The following is an 18,639-nucleotide window of genomic DNA, read 5'->3' on the forward strand; positions in this document are numbered from 1 at the left end:
TATAGTATATTATTTGTCTACCTTTCACTAGAACAGTGGTTTTCAAAGTATGATCCCTGAAACACTAGCATCAGGAACTCTAGAAATGCAAATTATTGGGTCCCACCAAAGGTTTACTGAATTATTAACTGTTTTAACATCCATCCGGGGGATTTCTGATTCATGTCAAGTTTGAAAGCAACTGAGCAAAAACCAAGCTCTATGTTTTCTCCACATCCTTGTTAGCACTTGTTATTTCTTGTCTTTTAATAATAGCCATCCTCTTAACAGGTATGAGGTAGTATCTCATTGTGATTTGATTTGCATTTCCCTGATGATTGTGATGTTGAGTACCTTTTTTTGTACTGTTGGCCATCTGTATGACTTCTTTGGAAAAAATGTTTATACAGATCTTCCACCCATTTTTTAATCAGATTGTTTGGGGTTTTTTTCTCTTGAGTTGTATGAATTATTTATATATTTTGGATATTAATCCATTATCAAATATATGATTTGCAAATCTTTTCTCCCATTTGGTAAATTGCCTTTTTATTTTGTTGTTGGTTTCCTCTGCTGTGCAGAAGCTTTTTAGTTTGGTTGTAGTCCCACTTGTTTATTTTTGCTTTTGTTACCTTTTGGTTGTCAAATCTAAAAAATCATCACCAAGACTGATGTCGAGGAACTCTGTGTTTTCTTCTAGGAGTTTTATGGTTTCAGGTCTTACAGTCAAGTCTTAGGTCCATTTTGAGTTAATTTTTGTATATGTTGTAAGATAGTGACCCATTTCTAATCTTTTGCATTTTTCTGTAAAGTTTTCTCAAAACTGTTTATTGAAGAGATTGTCTTTTCCTGTGAGGTAACAGAAATATATATAGATGTATTGGTCTCTGTCCCTGGTTCTTGCACAGAGCTCCTAAAATCCTTGTAATTTCCTAAGTGATAAGAACACTAGGAGCATCTTTTGTTCTAATGAGATGACTCTGAATGGCCTCCTAGATGGGGACTGGTCACCAGAACAACCCGTGATTAGAAGCTTGGGTTTTCAGCCCTACCCCTTGTCCTCCAGGGAGGGAAGAGGAGGTGAAAATGGAGCTACTAATTGATCATGCCTTCCGAGGAAGCCCTCATAAAATCCCAGAAGTATATGGGGTTCAGGGAGCTTCCAGGGGGGTGAACATATCCATACCTGGAGGGTGATGCACCCCAACTCCACAGGAACAGAAGCTCCTGCACTCAGGACCCTCCCAGACCTCACCCTGTGTATCTCTTTATCTGGTTGTTCATCTGTATTCTTTATCATAACCCTTAATAAATGTAAGTAAGCATTTCCCTGAATTCTGTGAGCATATCTTACAAGTTAATTGAACCTGAGGAGTGGGTCATAAGAACTGTCAATTTGTAGCCTAATTGGACAGGCATTGTGGGTAACCTGGGGACCTACTACTTGTGACTGACATTAAAAGTGTGTCTTTGGGGTGGGGGGCAGTCTTGTGAGACTGAGCCCTTAACCTGTGGAATCTGATGCTGTCTCCATGTAGATAGTGTCCGAATTGAGTTGAACTATGGACACCCAGTTGGTGTTGCAGAGAATTGTTTGGTGTGGAGAAAAACCTCCATACATTTGGTGACCAGAAGTGAAGTGTTCTGTATGAGTAGTAAAGGAGAAACACAAGAAACACACACACAGGAGGAAGGACTGGGTTTTTCTCTATAAAGGAGAGAAAGACACAGGAAGGGGAAAGACTGAGTTTTCCTAATGTAGTTCCCCGTTGTATATTCTTGACTCCTTTATTGTAAGTTAATTGACCATGTGTGTATGTTTTTTTCTGGGCTCTGTATTCTGTTCCATTGATTTTTGCATCTGTTTTTATGCCAGTACCATACTGTTCTGATTACTATAGCTTTGTAATATCAGGAAGCATGATACTTCCAGCTTTGTTCCAATTGGGGTCTTTTGTGGTTCCATACAAATTTTTGGATTGATTGTTCTATTTCTGTGAGAAATGCTGTTGGGATTTTGATAGGGATTGCAGTCTGTAGATTGTTTTGGGTAGTATGGGCCTTTTTTTTAACAGTACTAATTTTTCCGATCCATTGACGCTGATTTGTGTCTTCAGTTTCTTTCATCAGTGTCTTGTCGTTTTCAGAGTACATGTCTTTAACTTCCTTGGTTAAATTTGGTGTTTTATTCTTTTTCTTTTTAAGATTTTATTTATTATTTATTTGAGAGAGAGAGTGAGCTAGAGAGAGAACAAAAACAGGGGTAGAGGCAGAGGGAGAGGGAGAGGCAGACTCCCCACTAAGCAGGGAGCCTGATGCGGGGCTCAGTCCTGGGACTCGAGGATCATAACCTGAGCCAAAGGCAGACCCTTAAATCGATTGAGCCACCCAGGCTCCCTAGTGTTTTATTCTTTTTGTTGCAATTGTAAATGGCATTGTTTTCTTAATTTCTCCTTCTGATAGTTTATTATTAGTGTATAGAAATGCAATCAGTGGGGGCGCCTGGGTGGCTCATTCGTTAAATATCTGCCTTCGGCTCAGGTCATGATCTCAGGGTCCTGGGATCGAGCCCTGCATCATGCTCCCTGCTCAGCAGAAAGCCTGCTTCTCCCTCTCCCACTCCCCCTGCTTGTGTTCCCTGTCTCGCTATGTCTCTCTCTGTCAAATAAATAAAATCTTAAAAAAAAATGCAATCAATATATGTATATTGATCTGCAGCTTTACTGAATTTGTTTATTAAGTCTAACAATTTTTTTGGTGGCGTCTTAAGGTTTTCTGTGTATGATATGCCATCTGCAAATAGTGATGGAATTTACTTCTTCCTTTCCAATTTGGATGCCTTTTCATATCTTTTTCTTGCTAATTGCTCTGGCTAGGACTTCAACACTATGTTGAATAAAAATGGTGAGAGTGGGTGGGCATCCTTGTCTTGATCATAGAGGGAAACCTTTGCACTTTATAATAGTCACCAGTTAGCTGTGGGATTGTCACATATGGCCTTTATTTTGTTGATGTATGTTCCTTCTGTATCCAGTTTGTTGAGATTTTGTATAATAAGTGGATGTTGAATTTTGTCAAATTCAAAAAGCAAATAGATGCTTTTTCTGCATCTGTTGAGCTGATCATATGATTTTTATCCTTCATTTTGTTAATGTGGTGTATCATATTGATTTGTGTATACTGAACCATCCATGCATCCCTGGAGTAAATCCCACTTGATCATGATGTATGATCCTTTAATGTATTATTGAATTTGGTTTGATAATTTTGTTGAGGATTTTTGCATCTGTGTTCATCAGGGATATTGGCCTTTAGTTTTTGTGGTGTCCCTTGTCTTGTTTTGGTATTGCCATAATGCTGGCCTCATAAAAGTTTGGAAGTGTTCCCTTATCTATCACAAGCTCTATCTTTTGTCTGTTTTGTTTATTATGTATCCTAAGCACCTAGAATAGTGCCTCGTATATACCAGGTGTTCCATAAGTATTTGTTGAATGCTTGTATAAATACCATGAATTGTTAGGGAGAAACTATTAATAATATATGATTGGGTGTTGAAACTGAGTGTAATTTTATTTTTATTCTACCATGTTTTCCACATTTTTATAACTTTTTAAATTTTTTAAAAAGATTTATTTATTTTAGAGAGAGTTTGCATGCAAGGGGAGGGATAGAGAGAATCTTAAGCAGACTCCACGCTGAACGCAGAGCCCAAGGCATGGCTCAATCCCACAACCCTGAAGATCACGACCTGAGCTGAAACTAAGAGTCAGTTGCCTAACTGCGCCACCAAGGCACCCCTTCATCACTTTTAAAATGGGTATCTACACCTATTAAAACAAAGGATAGGATAACAGACAAAATGTGTCTCTTTTTTAGGAAGTTTGTATGGCAGTGACAGTCTGTTAGCATATGTGATTATTAATCCACTTAATATTATAATAAGCACAGCCGTAATTTCTAGGGGTTTTTTTGCTAATTTCTGGTTTTAGTTTGCAGCATCTGAAGCGGTCTCTCCAGATACCTCAGAATGCTGTAAATTATTATCCAGATAATACAATAAATGCCTATCATCATGTTCTAGTTTTGGTTTTATAGCAACTGAAGGAAGCTCCAAATGTGTTAATGAGTGTTGTAAAATGATTGAAAGCTTTCAGTTTTAATTCACTCAAATTTTGGTATGTGTCTACAGGACCCCATTATTTTGGGAACCAGCAGAATAATCACCATGGATAATCATATGCAACTGGTTGGTTAACACCAATTACTCATTGACTGAAGAATTAATTTTTCTAACACTCTTCATATTCTTTGGTGAATTTTGTTTTTGCTCATAGTTCTCTCCCATCTGAGGATTTACTTTAAAAAATAATGATAGTTACTATTTATGAAACTCTTAATATGCCTAACATTTACTAAGTGCTTATTATGTGTGTTATCTTTTAACCCTTTCAAACAACCCTACAAGGTCGGTACTGTTATATTTCTTACAGATAAGGAAACAGGGATCCAATACAGGCATATCTTGTTTTATTGTACTTCACTTCATTGTGCCTCTCAAATATTGCATTTTTTACAAATTGAAGCTTTATAGCAACCCTGTGTTGAGCAAATTTATTAGCACCATTATTCCAGCAGCATTTGGTCACTTCATGTCTCTCACATTCTCATAATACTTCAAACTTAAATTAGGCCAATTGATACCCTACATTGGCCTCTTAGTGTTCAAATGAAGAGTTGCACATATCTCACTTTAAATCAAAAGCTCAAAATGATCAAGCTTAGTGAGGAAGCCATATTGAAAGCTGAGATAGGCCAAAAACTTAGGCCTCTTGACCAAAGAGTTAACCAAGTTGGGAATGAAAAGGGAAAGGCTTTGAAGGAAAAAAAAAGTGCTGCTCCTGTGAACACACAAATGATAAGCAAGCAAAACAGCTTTATTGCTGATATGGAGAAAGTTTTAGTGGTCTGAATAGAAGATCAGACTAGCCACAACCTTATCTTAAGCCAAAGCCTAATCCAGAGCAAGGCCCTAACTCTTCAATTCTGTGAAGGCTGAGACAGGTGAGGCTGCAGAAGAAAAGTCTGAAACTAGCAGGGGTTGGTTCATGAGGTTTAAGGAAAGAAGCCGTCTCCATAACATCAAAGTGCATGCTAAAGCCCCAAGTACTGATGTAAAAGCTACAGCAAGTTATCCAGAAGATCTAGCTAAGATAATGAAGATGGCTGCACTAAACAACAGATTTTCAGTGTAGACAAAACAGCCTTCTATTGGTAGAGTCATCTAGGAGTTTCATAGCTGGAGAGGAGAAGTCAATGCCTGGCTTCAAAGCCTCAAAACACAGGCTGACTCTCTTGTTAGGGGCTAATGTAGATGGTGTCTTTAAGTTGCAGCCAGTGCTCATGGACCATTCCAGAAATCCTAGGGCCCTTAAGAATTATACTAAATCTATTCTGCCTGTGCTCTATAAATGGGACAGCAAAGCCTAGGTGACAGCACATCTGTCTGCAGCATGGTTTACTGAATATTTTAAACCCACTGTTGAGACCTGCTGCTCAGAAAAATGGACTCTTCAAATATTACTGCTTATTGACAGTGTATGTGGTCACCCAGGAGCTCTCTGATGGAGAAGTATGGTGAGAATAATGTTATTTTCATGCCTGCTAACACAACATCCATTCTGCAGCCCCATGGATCAAGAAGTAACTTTGATTTTCAAGTCTTATTATTTAAGAGGTACAGGAGTGCCTGGATGGCACTGTCGGTTAAGTGTCTGACTCTTGGTTTTGGCTCAGGTTGTGATCGCAGGGTTGTGGAGTTGAGCCTTGCATCAGTCTCTGTGCTCAGCAGACTGTCTCTCAGACACTTAAGCATAGGAAACAAACTGAGGGTTGCTGGAGGGGAGAGGGATGGGGGGATGCGGTAACTGGGTGATGGACATTAAGGAGGGCACGTGATGTAATGAGCACTGGGTATTATATAAGACATGCATCACTGACCTCTCCCTCTGAAACCAATAATACGTTATATGTTAATTGAATTTAAAGATTTTATTTATTTGAGAGAGAGAGAGCACAAGCAGAGGGAAGAGGCAGAGGGAGAAGCAGGCTCCCTGCTGAGCAGGGAGCCTGATGCGGGACTCAGTCCCAGGACCCTGGGATCATGACCTGAGCTGACTGGCAGATGCTTAATCATCTGAGCCACCCAGGCATCCTGCTAATTGAATTTAATAAAAATAAATAAATTAAAAAAAAATTCCCTGTTCTCCCTTTGCCCCTCCCCCATGCTCTCTCACTCTCAAAATAAATAAATAAATCTTTTTTTAAAAAAATAAATACATTCCATTAAGTCTATAGCTGCCATAGATAATGATTCCTTTGACACATCTGAACATAGTAAATTGAAAACCTTCTGGAAAGGATTCACCATTCTTGATGCCATTAAGAACATTCATGATTCAAAGGAAGAGGTAAAAATATCAACTTTCATGGGAGTTTTGAAGAAGTTGATTTTAACCCTCATGGATGGCTTTGAGGGGTTGAGACTTCAGTGAAGGATGTAACTGCAAATATGATGGAAATAGCAAGAGAACTGGAATTAGAAGTGGAGCCTGAAGATGGGACTGAATTGCTACGATCTCGTGATAAAATTTTAACTGATGAGGAGCTGCTGGTTATAGATGAGCAAAGAAAGTGGTTTCTTTTTTTTTTTAAAGATTTTATTTATTCATTTGACAGAGACAGCAAGAGCGCACAAGCAGGGGGAACAGCAGAGGGAGAAGGAGAAGCAGGCCTCCCACAGAGCAGGGAGCCCGATGTGGGGCTCGATCCCAGGACCCTGGGATCATGACCTGAGCCGAAGGCAGACGCTTAACGACTGAGCCACCCAGGTGCCCCGAAAGTGGTTTCTTGAGATGAAATCTTCTGGTGAAGTTGCTGGGAAGATTGTTGAAATGACAGCAAAGGATTTGGGATATTACATAAACTTAATTGATAAAGCAGTGCAGGATATGAGAAGATTGACTCCAGTTTTGAGAGAAATTCTGTGGGTGAAATGCTATCAAACAGCTTCACATGCTACTGAGAAATTGTTTGTGAAAGGAAGAGTCCATCAGTGCAGCAAATTTCATTGTTGTCTTATTTTAAGAAATTGCCACAGCCACCCTAACCTTCAGCAGCCAACACCCTGATCAGTCAGCAGCCATCAACATCAAGACAAGATCCTCTACCAATGAAAAGATTATGACTCACTGAAACTTCAGATGATTAGCATTTTTCAGCTGTAAAATATTTTTAAATTAAGGTTTGTACATTTTTTTAGACATAATGCTATTGCACACTAAATAGAGTACAGTATAGTGTAAACCTAACTTTTATATGCATGGAGAAACCAAAAATATTCATTTGACTTGCTTTATTGTGTCACTCACTGTGGTGGTCTGGAGCCAAACCTGCAGTATTTCCAGGGTATGCCTGTGCTTTTACAAAACTTCTGTATAGTATGAGTTCGGGTAAACTATTGTGTTCTACAAATAGAGGTTGTAGGTCCTAGAGATGCCACAGTGGGGCACCAAAAGCAAATTAACCATATGATCCTGGTGAAACTGAAGTTATTTCCACCGCTCTAATGGGTCAAGGTTAGTCGTTCTTGGGTTGGTAAATCAAACCACCCATGAAGAAGAGAGACTGCCACCTTAGTTAAACATTAAGGTAGGCTTTCTCTAGCTATCTGAGCTGACTCTTTCATGATGCCACCATCCACCCAGTTTACCAGTTGGTCAGTCTCAGAGTGAGTCACTTCCATGTGACTAGTTTGGGAAGGCATGTGGGATGGGGGATAGTGTTTGAAATGGCTCACTCCTGTTTTTGGTGCCCATTCTACTCAGTATGCAGTCCTGCAATTTTGTAGTTAACTGTAGTGTTAACTCTGACTCTCTAAAAAATTAAAAGGTCTGAACAGGTTTTACCTGTGGCTGAAGGCCGTTCCCTGGGAGCACTAAAATGCCCCTCAGTGCTATAATGTACAGAAGCCTTGGATTGGGAGTCAGATTTGCATTCTAGAAGTAGTGTCACCACACATTTGCTCCTCCTATGACCTTGGGAAAGGCAGTTTCTCCAGGCTCTAGTTTCCTCAACTGTAAAATGAGAAGCTTAGATTAGATGATCTCTGAGATCCATTTCCACTTTAACATTTGTCGGTTTCACAGTTCTGAGACTAAAGTATAAAGAAGCACCTACTGATACCTCTCAGTTGGGTAGAGTTCAACCTCTTTTGAACCTTTAAATATCTTCCTCCCTGGCTTCATCATCAGAAGGGAGAATTTCAGAGGCTTTTTTTTTAACCTTAGGATTCCATAAAGGATCTAATAATGTGAAATTCTTAAAATTGTTTTCAAAGGGAGCATATTTCTTTTGAAAGTATATAAGCTGTAGAACAGTAAGAGAAGGTCTGCCTTAATGAAATTAGGTAGAGAGTGGAGTATCCCAATTCCAAAAAGACTGAGAGTAACAGAATCATGGAGAGAAATTAGTGAAAGGATCAAGAATCTGTAAGCCGCTCTTTGCCCCCTACTCTTATTTATGTAACCACATTCTCTGAATCATTCTAGAGTTAGCCTCGTAAAAATGCAGATTTTCCTATCTTTAACAAAGGAAGAATAAAGAAGAAAACTTTATGACTAACAGTTGTAGAAAAATCAGAGCTAGGAAGGGAATGCACTTACATGTATAATATTTCTTGGATCAGAAGTTAGTGTGTTTGGGGGGTGGGGCGATGGGTAGCCCGGTGACGGGTATTAAGGAGGGCATGTATTGCATGGAGCACTGAGTGTTATATGCAAACAATGAATCATGGAACACTGCATCAAAAGCTAATGATATAATGTATGGTGACTAAGATAATAAAATAAAATTAATAAAAAAAAAAGTGAGTGTGTTTGAGTGTGGAGATGTGCCTATTCAGAGAAGTGGTGACACTCAGCAACAGCTTATGGAGTAATAGGATACCTCTCCGTGGAAGTAGCCATTCTTGATTGCAGATATTATTTCACTGCTGGTGGCTGAAAACACTACTCAGGGATAGTGACAGCTGCTTCTGTGCTTGCTTTAGTGACATCATGGATGGTCAAGATGCAAACCATTTGCCATGGCTGAACTTTCTCCTATTTAAAACAACAACAAAACCTCGGTTTTGTGAGCCGTGTGGAGTGAGAAATAGTTCACTTGGAATGTCTTGTGTGTTTTAAGGGTATGTCACATAACAATGAAGGAGCTATAGTAAAGGGTGCATTGTCATTTGCTCTTTCAGGCAGTAGTAACATCTAAGGAACACCCTACCAGGTTTAGAGTTCTAGAAGCTGTGGGATTTATAAAAGAAAAAGTAAATTTCCCTGTTCTGGAGGAGCTTGATCTTCATTTGCGAATATAAAATGTACACATCCATAATGGTTCATGATCACTTAAAAAGCAGCAGACAACTGACATGATAGATGCTGTTGTGATTAACAAAATGTAAATCCATATAAAGCATTACCTTGGTATTAGATCTTACATGGGATTGCATTCGAATGCTTAAGATGAAAACCAGGGTAAAGAAAATTAGCCAAGAAAATCTGAGGACAGCATATTGAATACCCACGTGCCATCCCTCCATAAGCCCAACTCAGCTGTTTTCTTTGGCATTGAATAAAATTGCCCTTTTTTCAGTTGATGAAGTGCTAGCTTGTATTTAGGAGTCACAATAAATGAAAAATAATATAACTTTAAAAGACCATGTCGGGACGCCTGGGTGGCTCTGTCATTAAAGCGTCTGCCTTCGGCTCAGGTCATGATCCCAGGGTCCTGGGATCGAGTCCCACATCGGTCTCCTTGCTCAGTGAGGAGCCTGCTTCTCCCTCTCCCTCTGCTGCTCCCCCTGCTTGTGCTCCCTCTCTGACAAATAAATAAAAATCTTTAATAAATAAGTAAATAAATAAAAGACCATGTCTACACACATGACACGGCATGGATGAACTTGAGGACATTATGCTAAATGAAATAAGCCAGACACAAAAGGACAAATACCTTATGATTCCTCTTCTAGGAGATACCTAGACTAATCAAATTCGTAGATACAGAGAGTAAAGTCGTGGTCACCAGAGTCTGGGGGAATAGGAAGCGGAGAATTAGTGTTCATTGGGTATGGAGTTTCAGTTTTGGTGGTGAAGAGGTTCTGGAGGTGAGGTAGTGTTGATGGTTGCACAACAATGTGAATGTACTTACTGCCACTTAGCTGTATACTTAAAAATGGTCAAAATGGTAAATTTTATGTTATATAAATTTTACCAAAATAAAAAAAAAATGACCGTATTCCCAGATTGTAAAGGTAATCCCAAAAGATGAACTCAAAAAAACAACGTAAGCAGTGGTAACTTTTTGGTAATAAGTAGATTGATTATATGTCGATTTTCAGGGAGAATATTCATTTGGATGCATACATTTTTAGAAATCAAACTGTTCATAAGTAGGGCTAATTTTTCTTGTCACATATGAAGGCATGACCTGCCTCCTGTTTTACAGCTAAAGAAGGAGATCGGGTCCCAAAGAAAAGAATTATTATCCAAGCTTATCCCAAGGAAAGGTCCAAAATCTAACCCCCTTTGCTCACCAGTAATTCCTTCTTACACAAATATTTACCAGGTGATATCATACCAGTACTCCCTTCATTTTTGCCATGTCCAAGTACCATTTTTACTGTTACTTAATTGTTTTCTTTGTTGAGAGTTTTTATCATAAACAGATGTTGTACTTTGTCAGATGCTTTTTCTGCATCTACTAAGGTGATCATATGGCTTTTTATCCTTTCTCTTATTGATGTGATATATCACGTTGATTCATTTGCAAATATTGAACCATCCTTGAATCCCTGGAATAAATCCCACTTGATTGTGGTGAATGACTTATTAATGTATTGTTGGATTTGGTTTGCTAGTATTTCGTTGAAGATTTTTACATCTATGTTCATCAGGAATATTGGCCTGTAGTTTGTTGCTGTTGTGTCATCTGATTTTGATATCAGGGTAATGCTGGATTCGAATGGATTTAGAAATTTTCCTTTTCTATTTTTTTGGAATAGTTTGAGAAGAACAGGTATTATCTATTCTGTAAATGTTAGGTAGAATTTGCCTGTGAAGCTAACTGGTCCTGGACTTTTGTTTGTTGGGAGTCTGTTGATTACTGATTCAGTTTCTCTGCTTGTAATCAATCTGTTCAAATTTTTTATTTCTTCCTGTTTCAGTTTTGGTAATTTATATGTTTCTATTTTTTTTTTTTAAAGATTTTATTTGACAGAGAGCGAGAGCAGGAACACAAGCAGGGGGAGTGGAAGAGGGAGAAGCAGGCCTCCTGCTGAGCAGGGAGCCCGATGTGGGGCTCAATCCTAGGACCCTGGGATCATGACCTGAGCCGAAGGCAGATGCTTAACAAATGAGCCACCTAGGCGCCCCCCCCTTTTTAAGATTTTATTTATTTATTTGGGTAATTTATACGTTTCTAGGAATTTATCCGTTTCTTCTAGGCTTTCCAGTTTTTTGGCATATAGTTTTTCATAATATTCTCATAATTGTATACGTGTGGTGTTGGTTATTTCTCCTCTCTCATTGGTGATTTTGAGTCCTTTCTCTTTTTTTCTTGTTAAGTCTGGGTAGAGGTTTAGCAGTTTTATTGATTTTTTTTTTCCCCCCAAAGAACCAGCTCCTGGTTTCATTGCTCTGTTCTGTTGGTTTTTGTTTCTATATCATTTATTTCTGCTCTAATCTTTATTATTTCCTTCCTTCTGCTGGTTTTAGGTTTTATTTCTTGTTCTTTTCCTAGCTCCTTTAGGTATAAGGCACTCTCTTGTTTTGGGGGTTTTGTTTTGGTTTGTTCTTACCTCTGTTTCTGTGCTAATCTTTATTATTTCCTTCCTTCTACTGGCTTTGGACTTTGTTCTTTTCCTATCTCCTTTAGGTGTAACATTAGGTTATTTCTTTGAGAGTTTTCTAATTTCTTGAGGTAGGCCTGTATTGCTATAAACTTCCCTCTTAGAACAGTTTTTGCTGCATCCCAACAATTTTGGACCATTGTGTTTCATTGGTCTCCATGCATTTTTTTTTAATTCCAGTATAGTCAACATACAGTGTTAATATTAGCTTCAGGTGTACAATATAGTGATTCAGCAACTCTATACATTACTCAATGCTCATGATGATAAGTATAATCTTAATCTTAACCCTTCGCTTATTTTCCCTATCCGCCCCCCTTCTTCCTCCCCTCTGGAAATGAACAATTTGTTCTTTATATTTAAGCATCTGTTTTTTGTCTGTTTTTGTTTCTTAAATTCCACATATGAGTGAAATCATATGGTATTAGTCTTTCTCCAACTGACTTATTTCACTCTAGATCCATTCATGTTGCAAATGGCAAGATTTAATTATTTTTTTATGGCTGAGTAATATGCCAGTGTGTGTGTGTGACATATCTTATCCATTCGTCTGGGATGGACACTTGGATTGCTTCCATGTTTCTTGGCTAGTGTAAATAATGCTGCAGTAAACATAGGGGTGCATATATCTTTTCGAATCAGTGTTTCTGTTTTCTTTGGGCAAATACTAGTTGATTTACTGGGTCGTAGGGTAGTTCTTTTAACTTTTTGAGGAACCTCCATACTGTTTTCCACAGTGGCTGTACCAGTTTGCATTCCCACCAACAATGCTTGAGGGTTCCTTTTTTCTACATCCTTGCCAACACTTTTGTCTTCATGTATTTTTTGATGTACTGTTTGATTTCTTGGTTGACCCTTTCATTGTTTAGTAGCATGTTATTTAGCCTCCATATATGTGTTCTTTCCAAATTTTTTCTGTGATTGATTTCTAGTTTTGTACCGTTGTGTCGGAAAAGATGCATGATACAATTTCAATTTTTTTAAATTTATTGAGATTTGTTTTGTGGCCTAATATGTGATCTATCCTGGAGAATATTCCATGTGCACTTGAAAGGAATGTGTACTGTTTTTGGATGGAATGATATATAAATATACGTATGTATGTATATCTCTTCAGTGGAAAATCCTTCAAACCTATCTAAATGATCAGAAAAATACAGTGAAGGCAAAACAATGCTGTTTTAGTTAAATGTTACTGCCTGGCAGCTGCAGCCTATTCTATTTTTGTTTAAAGAAATTAGTTATTTTTAGGTATTAAAGACATTACTAGTTGGTTAAGCATATAAAGACAAAATGACAAGATGCAAAGGACTGAAACAGAATTGAAAGGGGAATGACTTTCTCACTGTGAGTCAGTGGTATTTGCATCATTTTACATATTACCACCAGTGGGTATGGCCAAGAAATATGTACCATACCATGCACTCCCCAGCAAGCAGAGTAGGTGAGTTTTGAATTTGTTTTGCAGAAAAGCAGTGGATAAGGGTTAATATAGAGAACTGTTTTACAGTGGAGGTGAAAGTGGGACAGGGATTTCAAAGAATCAGTATTGCTAAACATTCTTGTTGATGAAGGCATGCCTGATCCCTCTAGGGGAAAATCAATTGACAGTGATTAACTTAGACCTGTAGTGTTTCTTAGTAGGATAATACTGACCTTTGGGGCCAGATAATCGTCATGCGGGAGTGTCCCAAATATGGGTATTTTTGTTCCCTGGGCACTAAATGCCATTCATAATATCCACCCTCTCCCCTCCCCCATCTTTGTGATAACAAGTTCCAGTACATTTCTAAATGCTTTTTAGGGGTGCCTGGGTGGCTCAGTCAGTTAAGCATTCGACTCCTTGATTTTAGCTCATGATCCTCAGGATTGAGAGACCCAGCCCCACCCCACATCGTGCTTGTGCTGGGTGTGGAGCCAGCTTAAGAGTCTCTCTTTCTCTCTCTCTCTCTCTCCATCCTCCTCCCCAACCCCACCAGCTGGCATGTATGCATGCTAGCCCTCTCTCAAAAAAAAGTAAAAAAATTTAAAAAGGACTTTTTAGAGATGATTAAGTACTACTAGCCCCATCAGGGGAAGGTTGGGCAGTTTATTCTAAGCAGAGGGAATGACCTCTACAAATATATGAAAACAGGACTGAACACTTGAAACTTGTCTATCTTTTCCAGAAGAGAAGAAGAAGCTGATCAGAGATTTTGATGAAAAGCAACAGGAAGCAAATGAAACGGTGAGAACAGGGAGCAAATCCTTACTTCTTCTACCTGGAGTTAGTCTTTTCCAGAAGTAATGCTTATTACCTGATCAGAGATTAACTGTTCCTGTCTATTGATCTTGATTTCGATTATTTCTTACGAAATAAGCTAATTGATGGGGTGAGTGATGAGGGAGTTTGACAAACACAAATGGGTAAAGCTTGGATACTGTCTTAAAATGAGTCTTTGATATAATACATTCCTGATATGAGTAGTAAGGGCATTCTCAAACCTTTACCTGGGTGGTCTTTTAAAATTTCATTTAGGGGCACCTGGGTGGCTCAGTTGGTTAAGATCCAAGTCTTGGTGTTAGCTGGGTTCATGATCTCCTGGGTCATGAGATTGGGCTGCATCAGGCTCACACTCAGGGGGGAGTCTGTCTGAAGATTTTCTCCCTCTGCCCCCCCCAACGCATGCTCTCTAAAATGAATAAATAAATCTTAAAAAAAAAATAAAATTTGGGGCACCTGGGTGGCTCAAGCAGTTAAGTATCAGCCTTTGGCTCAGGTCATAATCTCAGGGTCCTGTAATCGAGCCCTGTGCCAGGCTCCCTGCTCAGCAGGGAGTCTGCTTCTCCCTCTGCCCCTTCCCCCACTTGTGCTCTCTGTCTCTCTCTCTGTCAAATAAATAAAATCTTTAAAAAAAATAAATAAAATTTCATTTAAAAAGCTGGCCATTGGGATGCCTGGGTGGCTTAGTCAGTTGGGTGTCCCCACCTCTTGATTTCAGCTCAGGTCATGATCTCAGGGTCATGGGATCGAGTCCCAGTTGGCTCGTGCTGGGCATGGAGCCTGCTTGGGATTCTCTCTCGCCCTCTGCCCTTCCCCTGCATTCTCTCTCTCTCAAAAATAAAAAGCTGGCCATTAAAATCAGTTATTCTTCTTTTAAACTTACTAAATCACAAAAAATGTACCTCATAAGTGGTTGTAGCCACATTCCCTTCTGTTTTAAAAGACCTCTACAAAGACATTAGCAAAATTAACCAATCCAACTCTGGCCATCCCAGGCGGATAAAAATAATTCATGGTGTCTTGTCAACATGTCTGGGTATTACATTTTACTTACCCAATAAAATGGAAATCTGGTTTGGAACCCTGGTCATCTAGGACATGGAGACAGATGACTGATTTTCAGAAAGAAGAGGAAGGAAGAACCTTGATGCCAGACCCCTATCATTTTTAGTATAGTAGACTTCAGAGTGCTTCATGATAGCACTTGAACCATAACAAACAAAAAATTTGGTATACTGAAAAGGGAATTTGAAGATTTGTGGAATCTTGAGCAGATTTCTTCAATTCTTATATATGAAATAGAAGTAGTATCTCCTACCTTATTGAGGACAGGAAAGATTAAATGAGGATTAAATAAGATAATGTATATAAAAATGTTAAATAGGAAATAAGGTGCTTGTTAGTTTTTTCACTCACTCATCATATACTTTTTGAATGCCTGTTCTCTGTATGTTAGGCGCTGTGCCGGGCACTCAGAGAAACGAGGTCAGCATGTCACATGTGATCCCTGCCTTCGTGGAACATATGCTTGAGTACTTACTTGCAGTTGTCTGCGGTTTGATTAGTCCAAACTAAGCATGTGCCCAGATGAGAGAGAAAAAAACCCCAGCCCAGCTACTCACTACTTTCTGCCTTCCTAGCTGGCAGAGATGGAAGAGGAACTACGTTATGCACCTCTATCTTTCCGTAATCCTATGATGTCTAAGCTTCGGACATACCGGAAGGACCTTGCCAAACTCCATCGGGAAGTGAGAAGCACACCTTTGACAGCCACACCTGGGGGCCGAGGAGACATGAAATATGGCTCATATGCTGTAGAGAATGAGCATATGGTAAGCTTCAGCTGTTTTTTTCCCCTTTAAGGACCTGTGACACAAAAATTAGCCATGTTGTAGGGTACAGTTGATGTTATCAGTGCATAGTAGACTCTTGATCTTTCCACCTGTTTCCTGCATCCAGCTCCCCTTCTCCTCGTGGGTATTTAATGCAGATCTTTCCAAACCATGCTTATTTAGATTTCTTTGTATCTTTTATAAAACAGTGCTTGGTACTTAGTGGAGGAATACAAGTGTTACCTGTTCTTACTGTATCCCGACTCTGTATTCTGACCCATTGATCCAGTTTTTCACTTATGCTCAAAAAATTCAGTTAGGTTTTTAATTTATCCAAAGTATTGTTACAAATTAACCCAAGCTTTTTTTTACATTTATATCAAGATGGTCCAACAGCGGAGACATAGTAGAGAAGGCAGATGCTTTCAGGAGGGAGCTCACGCCTTACTCAGTTGTAATGGAAGGCCAGCCAGACTGCCTTTCTAGACTCCAGTATTCTGATTTATAAAATTAGACTGACAGAATTGAAAATCTATATTCTCAAACTGTCTAGAGAAGCTGGACAAGTTCACAAAGATTAAATGTGTTGCATTTGAGATTATACTCCACTGTACAAAGTAGAAATGGCCTGGCAAGTGGCCCGGCAAGCAGTGTGGGAGAGAAGTGGATGGGGGCCCACAAGTATAGACTGCACGTATGTAGAAAGGCTAATAGTGCAGGGTTAAACAGTTCTGTTTCATGATGCATCCTGATTATGGTTCAGAAGACATTCAGATGATATTGGCCTGACATTGCTGATGTCAAAACTAGAGAGAATGATATAAACTTTTCAAAATTCAGCTGTGAAGAGAGACTGGGAAAAGGCAGTCAGGTGGAGCTTGTTAAAGTGAGATGAGAGGTATAAAGTGATTTTGGGCGTTTGTTACCAAAAATCAACAACAAAAAGGGGAGATAAAGCCAAACAATAATTTGCTTTAAAATTACTAGGTTCAGAAATTATAAGGACAATTTAGATATACATACCACCTTCAGTGGCATTATTGTTCCAAACCTGGGGTTGATTTATATGATCTTACTGTCTTTTCCTGCTCTTCAGTCTAATCAGTTAAAAATCCCTATCTTTTGGGGCGCCTGGGTGGCTCAGTCGTTAAGCATCTACCTTTGGCTCAGGTTGTGATCCTGGGATCGAGCCCCACATTGGGCTCCCTGCTCAGCAGGCAGCCTGCTTCTCCTTCTCCCACTCCCCCTGCTTGTGTTCCCTCTCTCGCTATGTCTCTGTCTAATAAATAAATAAAATCTTTTAAAAAATCCCCATCTTTTATTTTAAAAAAAGCCTTATTCTTTTAAGCTAAAGTAACTGGGGTTTATTTCATTGTCATTCAGTGGTTCCATCATCCACTGGTCTGTATGCCATATATGAAAAGACTTGTTACTTATCTGGAAAGTCAACATTTTCGTTTCTTGATGGTGGTATCTAATGCTAGTGGTAACCTGTTTAGTAATAGGCCTTGTGAACCAACCCCTTTCTGCGTGTGTGTGTGTGTGTGTGTGTGTGTGTGTGTGTGTGTAAGTGCTTTGAATAGCGAAGAACTTAGCTGTACCCATTTGTCAGTGGTTAATTCCGGTTGACAAAGGCTACTTCTGTCATCATGCCTTCTGTGCTTGGGATTATAGGCGAAGTAAAACTTTGGCAGGGATTTAGAAAATTAGGGCACTTGGGAAATTAGGGCAGCTTACTTGGCCCCTGAGAGCAGTCACCAGTGTGGCGACTTCAGAGTTTTGTTTGACCTGGGTTGAAATTCTTTTTGGGTTTCTAAGACTATAACCACTTAAGTGTCTTCCAAAATGTGATAGTGTTTCAGACTTCTCTTCTAAGTGATTTCTGTATGTGCTGCAAATGAATAGCTTATTCATGGTCCCTCAATCCTCAGTACCAGTCAGGTGGAAATCTTCAGTGAATTAATCTACTTCTGGGCTATGGAATTTAGTTGGTTTGTTGCCCTGTCAACAGTTACAGGCTGTACGTATATTTGGGTAGCTCCTGCACCCCAAATCTGGGCCAATGCTTCTCAGAAGTTGTTAGTCCAGAAAGCACATGAAATCAGTTCAAATTCATCACGAACACAGGGGAAATGCTCTGATGTTTTTAATTCTTTTCTTGCTTCACATAAGTGTAACAAGCAGTGACATGAGAGGTATGTGATCTTGTATTGGATTCTAATACTCTAATGGTTGATTAGCATCTTTTAAAGTCTTAAAAGTAATGAAAATTACTGTACATGCTATATCCCTTCTTATATCAGAAGGGTCATAAGTCATGTGCTGGCAAATGAACTTATAATGGAAGATGTCTAACATTTCCTTCCTGTCTGGTTCCCATCAGAACCGGCTACAGTCTCAAAGGGCATTGCTTCTGCAAGGCACGGACAGTCTGAACCGGGCTACCCAGAGTATTGAGCGTTCTCATCGGATTGCCACAGAGACTGACCAGATTGGCTCAGAAATCATAGAAGAGCTGGGGGAACAACGTGACCAGTTGGAGCGTACTAAGAGTAGGGTAAGTCTGAGCGGATAGGGGAAAGTAGGTGGGCCCCTTATATCCTGATGCC

At 39.3% G+C, this 18,639-nt stretch overlaps 1 protein-coding gene across 4 annotated transcripts in view; it reads left to right on the forward strand.

Annotated features, from left to right (window-relative positions):
* VTI1B (vesicle transport through interaction with t-SNAREs 1B) overlaps window positions 1-18,639 on the forward strand; it is a 76,166-nt gene that overhangs the window by 5,582 nt on the left and 51,945 nt on the right. For all 4 annotated transcript variants that reach the window (XM_027569059.2, XM_027569060.2, XM_027569058.2 and 1 more), the window contains exons 2-4: window positions 14,104-14,162; window positions 15,839-16,030; window positions 18,414-18,587. In XM_027569059.2, the coding sequence (XP_027424860.1) occupies window positions 14,104-14,162; window positions 15,839-16,030; window positions 18,414-18,587 (425 nt within the window). The remainder of the gene's footprint in view (window positions 1-14,103; window positions 14,163-15,838; window positions 16,031-18,413; window positions 18,588-18,639) is intronic.

This window comes from Zalophus californianus, chromosome 6 (assembly GCF_009762305.2).
Source record: "Zalophus californianus isolate mZalCal1 chromosome 6, mZalCal1.pri.v2, whole genome shotgun sequence".
Taxonomy (NCBI): domain Eukaryota; kingdom Metazoa; phylum Chordata; class Mammalia; order Carnivora; family Otariidae; genus Zalophus; species Zalophus californianus.